This window comes from Polypterus senegalus, chromosome 3 (assembly GCF_016835505.1).
Source record: "Polypterus senegalus isolate Bchr_013 chromosome 3, ASM1683550v1, whole genome shotgun sequence".
In the NCBI taxonomy this organism is placed as follows: domain Eukaryota; kingdom Metazoa; phylum Chordata; class Cladistia; order Polypteriformes; family Polypteridae; genus Polypterus; species Polypterus senegalus.
The window spans coordinates 290,031,843-290,041,142 of record NC_053156.1 but is presented as its reverse complement, the minus strand read 5'-3'; the positions used below and the strand labels follow the sequence as shown (position 1 = coordinate 290,041,142).

Here is a 9,300-nt window from a genome sequence, read left to right as displayed (position 1 = left end):
GCTCACCTGATTAAGACACCCGGAGGGTGGCATGGGAATTGAAGTCTGGAAATGCAGCAATTTACATCATCCATCTAAGTGAATCCATATCCAGAAGTGACAGCACTGGTTGACTCACTTTCTTTCAGCCTGGCCTGAGCTTTCATTCTATACATAATTATAAGTCAGGTTGAAAGAAAGTAGGTTATTTCACATTCTGGAATGCTAGTGTTTAAAAAAAAAGGCATTTAAGAACCTGCCTGGAGACTCGCCTGCCAAGACGGTAGCTGATGATGTGGTGACCTTTGTCTAAATGCTTAAAAGGCATACACAGCAGCTTAGTCCAATCAGTATCACTGAAAATGTCAGTAAATGGCAGAATGAAATGCCATTGTATTTCTCAATGTCTTTTCTCATTCTAAATGCTTACCTCCCTGGGCATTGTCCACAGTGAACCAAAGTTTAAAACGATTGGGGTGTCGAACTTGAAGCTCTTCCAGCTCATCACGTAACAGGATGTCATTCTGAGTCTAATGAAAATGAAAATAAAATAAAGAGAGGCAACAGTAAGACACACAAGGAAGGAGACATGGGGTCAAAAAATAAGAAGGCAGTCCACTGGAGGGCCAACTGAAGTACAGTCATGGCCAAAAGCTTTGAGAATTACACAAATATTAATTTTCACAAAGTTTGCTGCCTCAGTTTTTTTGATGGCAATTTACATATACACCAGAATGTTACGAAGACTGATCAGATGAATTGCGATTCATTGCAAAGTCCCTCTTTGCCATGAAAATGAACTTATTCCCAAAAAACCCATTCCCCCTGCTGTTGTGAAGAAGGCTTCAGGGCGCCCAAGAAAGTCCAGCAAGCGCCGGGACCATCTCCTAAAGTTGATTCAGCTGCGGGCACCACCACCAAGTGCAGAGCTTGCTCAGGAATGGCAGCAGGCAGGTGTGAGTGAGGCGAAGACTTTTGGAGGATGGCCTGGTGGGTGTCAAGAAGGGCAGCAAAGATGTAAAAAACATCAGGGATAGACTGATATTCTGCAAAAGGTACAGGGATTGGATTTCAACCCAATAGCAACAAATTCTTCAGGTTAATGTTCAAGCATCAGTCACAAAGTTGAAGTCACTCAGGGGTTGGATATTCCAACAAGACAATGACCCAAAACACAGTTCAAAATCTACAAAGGCATTCATACAGAGGGAGAAGTACAATGTTCTGGAATGGCCGTCACAGTCCCTTGACTTGAATATCATCGAAAATCTATGGGATGATTTGAAGCAGGCTGTCCATGCTCAGCAGCCATAAAAATTGAACTGGAGAGATTTTGTATGAAGAATGGTCAACAATACCTCCATCCAGAATCCAGACACTCATCAGAGGCTATAGGAGGACAGCGTCTAGAGGCTCAAAGGAGCAAAAGGAGGATCAACTAAGTATTGATGTCATATCTCTGTTGGGGTGCCCACATTTATGCACCTGTCTAATTTTGTTATGATGCATATTGCATATTTTCTGTTAATCCAATAAACTTAATGTCACTGCTGAAATCCTACTGTTTCCATAAGGCATGTCAGATATTAAAAGGAAGTTGCTACTTTGAAAGCTCAGCCAACGATGAACAAAAATCCAAAGAATTAAGAGGGGTTCCCAAACTTTTTCATATGACTGTATATGTGCACGCAAAACAGCACTATACGAAAAAACACCAGTGAGTAATTATTATATGAGAGATGAATATACAAATATTTACCTTAACCCTCCCTTGCCCCTAAACAATAAACAAAAGCACGTAACACAAATACAAACATGGATTGGATAAACACAGCAATTGAAAATGTGGTGAAACACGTGTCCAGAATAAAGTCCGGCGGTATTGAAACTGGCTATAGTGATATTGTGCTTCCTCCTGACAACAAAACGACCACACCGTAAAAGTCCTGGCAATGGTTGGAATGAATTTGAACCCTGAGGTTTCTCGGCTCTGGCTATCGTGATGTTGGATCGGTAGTTAAAAAAAGCAGGCATAATGCAATGATTGGCAGTGATGAGTTGAGAAATGGATGGTTATATTGTCTTTTCTTCTGTCTCTCCTCTTCACCTCACCTTCGCTCCTCTTTTTTAAATATAGAATGTCCTGGATGTATCTGGTGAATTAACGGGTGCTTTCCATCTTTCTCCGTCATCCTTCCCCTCTGCACTTACGGGGACAACATTTACTGACGCACATATAACGGGATGATGAAAACAAAACTCACTTCTTGCTTCTACAACTCAAAGCCATTTGAGTTTATTTAACTTGAGATTCTAAATTGGGCTTGTACATTGTAGCAGTAGAGGTTCTGATCCACCTCTTGAACCCTCAGGTACCACTCCAAACACCAAGTAAAAGTCCAAGACTTTTATTTTCTTATAATACAGTCCACCAAGCACCTTCCCCTCTACACTATTCATACAGTAATCAATCAGCAATCAGACAATCCTCCTCTCCCAGACACTTAGCTACCCTTCCTCCCAGCTCAGCTCCCTGTCTGGGCTTTCCCACAGTCCTTAATAGTCCCTGACCCGGAGGTGTTCTGGCCCAACAGTCCACAAGTTCTTATTCCTTCCGGGTCAGGGTAAATAGTCCATATCTTCACCCCGGAAGCACGTCGTTTCGTCACGGGATTATGACGCACTTCCGGGTTATAGGGCATATATGAGTCCACGGGCCTCCCAACAGCGACTCCCAATGGTCCCCAACATATCCAGCAGGGCTGTGCATAAAAACTACATACAGTGGGATGCAAACGTTTGGGCAACCTTGTTAATAGTCATTATTTTCCTGTATTAAATCGTTGGTTGTTACGATAAAAAATGTCAGTTAAATATCTCATATAGGAGACACACACAGTGATATTTGAGAAGTGAAATGAAGTTTATTGGATTTACAGAAAGTGTGCAATAATTGTTCAAACAAAATCAGGCAGGTGCATAAATTTGGGCACCACAAAAAAGAAATGAAATCAATATTTAGTAGATCCGCCTTTTGCAGAAATTACAGCCTCTAAACGCTTCCTGTAGGTTCCAATGAGAGTCTGGATTGTGGTTGAAGGTATTTTGGACCATTCCTCTTTACAAAACATCTCTAGTTCATTCAGGTTTGATGGCTTCCGAGCATGGACAGCTCTCTTTAACTCACACCACAGATTTTCAATTATATTCAGGTCTGGTGACTGAGATGGCCATTCCAGAACGTTGTACTTGTTCCTCTGCATGAATGCCTTAGTGGATTTTGAGCAGTGTTTTGGGTCGTTGTCTTGTTGAAAGATCCAGCCCCAGCGCAGCTTCAGCTTTGTCACTGATTCCTGGACATTGGTCTCCAGAATCTGCTGATACTGAGTGGAATCCATGCGTCCCTCAACTTTGACAAGATTCCCAGTCCCTGCACTGGCCACACAGCCCCACAGCATGATGGAACCACCACCATGTTTGACTGTAGGTAGCAGGTGTTTTTCTTGGAATGCTGTGTTCTTTTTCCTCCATGCATAACGCCCCTTGTTATGACCAAATAACTCCATTTTAGTTTCATCAGTCCACAGCACCTTATTCCAAAATGAAGCTGGCTTGTCCAAATGTGCTTGAGCAGACCTCAAGCGGCTCTGTTTGTGCTTCCTCTTCATCACTCTCGCATACAGCATCTCCTTGTGTAAAGTGCCGAATGGTTGAACGATGCACAGTGACTCCATCTGCTGCAAGATGATGTTGTAGGTCTTTGGTGCTGGTCTGTGGGTTGACTCTGACTGTTCTCACCATTCGCCGCTTCTGTCTATCCGAAATCTTTCTTTGTCTGCCACTTCGAGCCTTAACTTGAACTGAGCCTGTGGTCTTCCATTTCCTCAATATGTTCCTAACTGTGGAAACAGACAGCTTCAATCTCTGGGACAGCTTTCTGTATCCTTCCCCTAAACCATGATGGTGAACAATCTTTGTCTTCAGGTCATTTGAGAGTTGTTTTGTGACCCCCATGTTGCTACTCTTCAGAGAAAATTAAAGGAGGAGGGAAACTTACAATTGCCCCCCTTAAATACTCTTTCTCATTATAGGATTCACCTGTGTATGTAGGTCAGGGGTCACTGAGCTTACCAAGCCAATTGGAGTTCCAATAATTAGTTCTAAAAGTTTGGGAATCAATAAAATGACAACGGTGCCCAAATTTATGAACCTGCCTGACTTTGTTTGAACAATTACTGCACACTTTCTGTAAATCCAATAAACTTCATTTCACTTCTCAAATATCACTGTGTGTGTCTCCTATATGATAGATTTAACTGACATTTTTTATCGTAACAACCAACGATTTATACAGGAAAATAATGACTATTAACAAGGTTGCCCAAACTTTTGCATCCCATTGTAGTCCATGAGGCCCTGCTGGAATTCGGGGCCCGCCCATGCTGTCGGGAGAGCTCCTCCTGGCGGCCTGGGGGTGAGGGCCGGAATATGAAGCCGGCCATCCACCACAACATGTTCTGCAATGGACTGGAAAACCATACTTTCTTTGTTGCCTTGGACCTATTGCTACCTGGAGTGGTTCACATGTTCACTACACAAGGCTTTCTTTGTTCATCTTAATAATACTTCAAAATGAGTGTTTTTACTAACATATACCACATGGAGAAGAGCTAATACATTCATTTGCATCAAGCAAGAATAACTTGATTTTCAGGCTGGTCAAACTGTTTCCATTACTGCTCCATGACTGATTTAAACAAGGTCAGAAAACATAACAGCAGTAAAAGTACAACGATAACTAGTATAATTATGGCTTCCCATTAGCTTTCAAATAAACGTTACAATTGTATTTGTGGAAGTTAAACATGACAATAGTTATTAAAGTTATTAAAGCCTCCTCTCCGGTCCGGCCACTTGCTGTAAGTAAGATACGGACCTACTTAAAAATTCCCAGACTAATAATTAGTTTGATGACAGGGCAATTTGCTAAAGGGCCCACAACTTTAACGTTGTACTTGTTAATGTTACTGATGTCTCATAGCTTTTAACATTCATATTAGCTCTGGAAACCCTGTGTACTTCTCTTAAAGTGAGGAGGCTATGCCTTTTGCCTATTTAAAAATGATTAAATAAATTCCAATTTCCTATTACACTATGTCTTCGTCTGTGTTTTAAAAAACTTGATTCTGGAAATATCTACACCAATGGTATTGTTCTAGTTGTTGAAGGACACCAAGAAGGTCTTCTGCTTTCATTACAGACATAACCAGGGATTTTGTGACTGCTGTCAAGACTGTTTGATGAAGCCCCACAACTTTTATTACAGCTTAACTTCTTCTTATTGCCCTGTGATGGACTGCTGGCCTGTCCAGGGAACGCTCCTGCCCTGCACCCTATGCTAGCTGGGACAAGCTCCAACAACCCCTGCAAGACCCCTCGTCTTGGATTAAGCGGGTTAGAAAATGGCAGGACATGATCTCTTCTTGGGGTTAGACTTCACATGCCCAAATCACCTCAGCCTATTTCTTTTCATCCCTAACTAATTGCCAACTCAACAGCACATTAAAAGCTCAACATGGCTGACGTCTTTCTTATTTCATCCCTCTCTAGCTTTACTTCATATTAGAACATTAGAACAATCGAGACAAGAACAGGTCATTCAGCCCAACAAAGCCCGCCAGTCCTAGCCACTTATTTCTTCCAGAAAAAATTAAGTTGAGTTTTGAAAGTCCCTAACGTCTTACTGTCTACCACACTACTTGGTCGCTTATTCCAAGTGTCTATCATTCTTTGTGTAAAGAAAAACTTCCTAATGTTTGCGTGAAATTTACCCTTAACAAGTTTTCACCAATCTTGGTGTCATCAGCAAACTTAACCAGCTTGTTTCTTATATTCCTATGTAAATCATTTATATTCATTAAAAACTAGGGGGGCCAAAAAACAATCACATAAAATCGTTGTACAAAATCGTTGCACTTTTAGGCTTAGGAGTTTATATATAGAGAGTAGATAGCAGCAGTCCTTGCACTGACCCTTGCTGGTCACCACTCTTAACATCACCCAATTCTGATTTGGTTCCTGGCACCCTCATCACCCTCTCTGCTTCTTGTGTCTGAGCCAATTCTGCACACCACACCCTGAACTGCCATTTATTTTAGTTTGATGCCCAGCCTCTCATGTGGCACCTCATCAAATGCTTTCTGAAAGTCAAGATAAATAATATCATCTGCTCCACTTTGATCGTATCCTTTTGTTGCCTCCTCATAGAATTCCAGCATGTTAGTAAAACACGACCTCCCTCTTCTGACCCCATGCTGACTGTCCTTGCCAGGTGTTGCTCAATCTTATCCTTAATAATTCCTTCCATTAATTTTCCTGTGATGCACGTTAAGCTTACTGGTCTGTAGTTGCTTGGATCTGCTCTGTCACCCTTTTTATATAACGGGATGATATTTGCCATTTTCCAGTCCTTCAGAATCTCGCCAGTGCACAGTGACTTCCAAAAAATATGTGTCAAGGGTATATATGTTTATGAACGTACTGGCTATTGTTCCTTTACCAGACTTATCACTCCTCCACACCCCATAGAATTAATCTTACAGCTTCGATACCAAGAAAGCTTGTTTAGAATTTAAGAATGATTGGGTAATTGAAAAACATAACTCATGCACTTAAACTAAATAAATTAAGGGCTTAGTAGTAAATGCTACCATTTCAAGTATGAAGCTTGTCCATTTTCCACAATGTCCATTTGTAATTTTCTCTCACTTCCTCAAAAACACGTGTGGGTGGGCCCTTCAGTGGTCTGATAAGAAACCCACACCTGATTCCTGCTTTGCACCCAATGCAGTAAATTCCAGTACTTCAATTGGATTAAGCAACTTTAAGAATGATACCATGTAGATCAGGGGTGCCCAATGAGTCGATCGCGATCGACCGGTAGATCGCAAAGGTAGTGCAGGTAGATAGCGTTGCATTCAAAATTTTTTTTTTAAATGTGAGTCTATCATATTTCCTCCCTATGGCATTTGCCACTTGATTGGCATACAATACAGGGCGGCCAGTCTGAGATCTCTTCTCTTGTAACACACTGGTCATCCCGTACTCACGATCAAACGCGCGAGCTACTGCAAAACTCCGGCTGTGTTCTGGTTAGCCTTCCAATTTATATCGACTAAAGAAGGGATTTTAAAAAAATTGTTTCGGGAGGGTATGTGCTGGATGTGGAATTGGAAGAGGATTTTTTTCTCACAATGTCACAATCAAAGTGTGTTTGTTTGATCTGTCAATCTATCATAGCTATTCCAAAGAAGGAAAATGTGGAAAGGACTGTTCATAAAAACTACGAAACTGATGTCCTTATGAAAAGCGATCTGAGAAAGAGAAAGGAGAGGGAACTAAAATCGCAGTTAATCGGACAGCGGACATTTTTTAATAAGCTGAAATCAAAAGTTGCTTGACTGCATTATTTGGCTCTACTTATTTATGTGAGTCAGCCTTTTCCCGCATGACGATTATTAAATCCAAATACTGTAGTGACCATAAATGCATTGAATTGTTATTGTGCCATAAAGGTTATTCAGTTATGCAAGGTACGACAAGATATTTTTCATGTATAAAGTATACTCAGTATATATATATATATATATATATATATATATATATATATACAGTGGAACCTCGGTTTGCGAGCATAATTCATTCCAGAAACGTGCTCACAATCCAAAACACTCGTATATCAAAGCAAATTTCCCCATAAGAAATAATGGAAACTCAGATGATTCGTTCCACAACCCAAAACTATTCATATAACAATGATTAATACAAAATATAAAGTAAAATACATAATACGAATTAACCTGCACTTTACCTTTAAAAAGAATCATGGCTGGTGTGAGTTTCTAAACTCATGTGGGATTCCACCCAACGGGACGACACGCGGAAGAGCGTCTCAAAGCAATCGCAGTCTCCCAGCGCTGTAGCAGTTCGGCGTATAAGCGCATCCAAAAAGATCACAGACATGCTATAAGCGCCTGTCGTCAATGGGTCATGCAAGGACCATTATAAAGATCCCGCTGCAATAAATAACAGCGCTGTTGCTGTTTCAAGCTGAATAAAGCTGGTGTTGTTAAAGTACTGAGACTCAGCTTCGTGTTTTGGGGAGCAAGATGGGGACTCGCACTTCACAGCACACACACACAGTCACAATGCTGTAGTAAACAGAGAGACGTGCTGGGCGAGCGAGATAAGGAGAGAGAGAGAGAGAGAGACGCGCTGTAAACAGAGAGACACGCTGGGCGAGCAAGCGAGATAAGGAGAGAGAGAGACGCGCTGGGCGAGCAAGCAAGCAAGATAAGGAGAGAGAGAGGTGCTGGGCAAGCGAGTGAGATAAGGAGAGACAGAGAAGAACCATCAGCTCAGTTGTGATCACATGACGCTCAGCAGACAAAGTGTATTCATACTGCTCGTATTGCAAGACATCGCTCATTTATCAAGTCAAAATTTATTAAAAATTTTTGCTCGTCTTGCAAAACACTCGTAAACCAAGTTACTCGTAAACCGAGGTTCCACTGTATATATATATATATATTTTAAAAGTAGCTTGCAAGCCAAAAAAGTGTGGGCACCCCTGATGTAGACTAAAATAATGACATAATTGGAGATTTTGCACCCTCTAGTGGTCACAGTATAAACGCACCGACACACACACAAAGTTACCTGATATGTCTGAGGCATTTTATTTTTTTTGGTAAGTAAAATACCAAGCATAGAATATGGCTTTATGTTTTTATTTATTTATGTTGCTTAGATTAGATAAACTTTATTAATCTCACAGGGAAATTCAGGTGCAAACAGCAGCAGAAACATAAAAAACAAGGATACGCTTTTTAAAAAAATTGTAATTATTGCTTTTACTTTTAAAAAAAAAAAGTTAGCTTCCCTTTTCTATGAAAATGTATTACATAAATGAATAGTGCTATTCAATTATTAATAATGCTGTTTTTAGTTATAAACAACATTGCAGATCAGCCAATAATTTATAAGTTTTAGACATGTGCAGAGGAGAGATGCTGAGTATATTGGGAGAAGGATGCTAAGGATGGAGCTGCCAGGGAAGAGGAGAAGAGGAAGGCCTAAGCGAAGGTTTATGGATGTGGTGAGAGAGGACATGAAGGTGATGGGTGTGACAGAGCAAGATGACGAGGACAGGAAGATATGGAAGAAGATGATCGGCTGTGGTGACCTGTAACGGAAGTAACCGAAACGAAGAAGAAGATCTTATATTGGGTAGTGTAGACAATTGACATTTACATTTCCATA

At 40.9% G+C, this 9,300-nt stretch overlaps 1 protein-coding gene across 2 annotated transcripts in view; it reads right to left on the bottom strand.

Moving 5' to 3' along the window:
• Positions 1-377: 377 nt before the first annotated feature.
• Positions 378-9,300, bottom strand: part of LOC120526293 (NADH-cytochrome b5 reductase 1) — a 63,761-nt gene continuing 54,838 nt past the window's right edge. For both annotated transcript variants that reach the window (XM_039749412.1, XM_039749413.1), the window contains exon 8: positions 378-509. In XM_039749412.1, the coding sequence (XP_039605346.1) occupies positions 393-509 (117 nt within the window). In that variant the 3' untranslated portion in view covers positions 378-392. The remainder of the gene's footprint in view (positions 510-9,300) is intronic.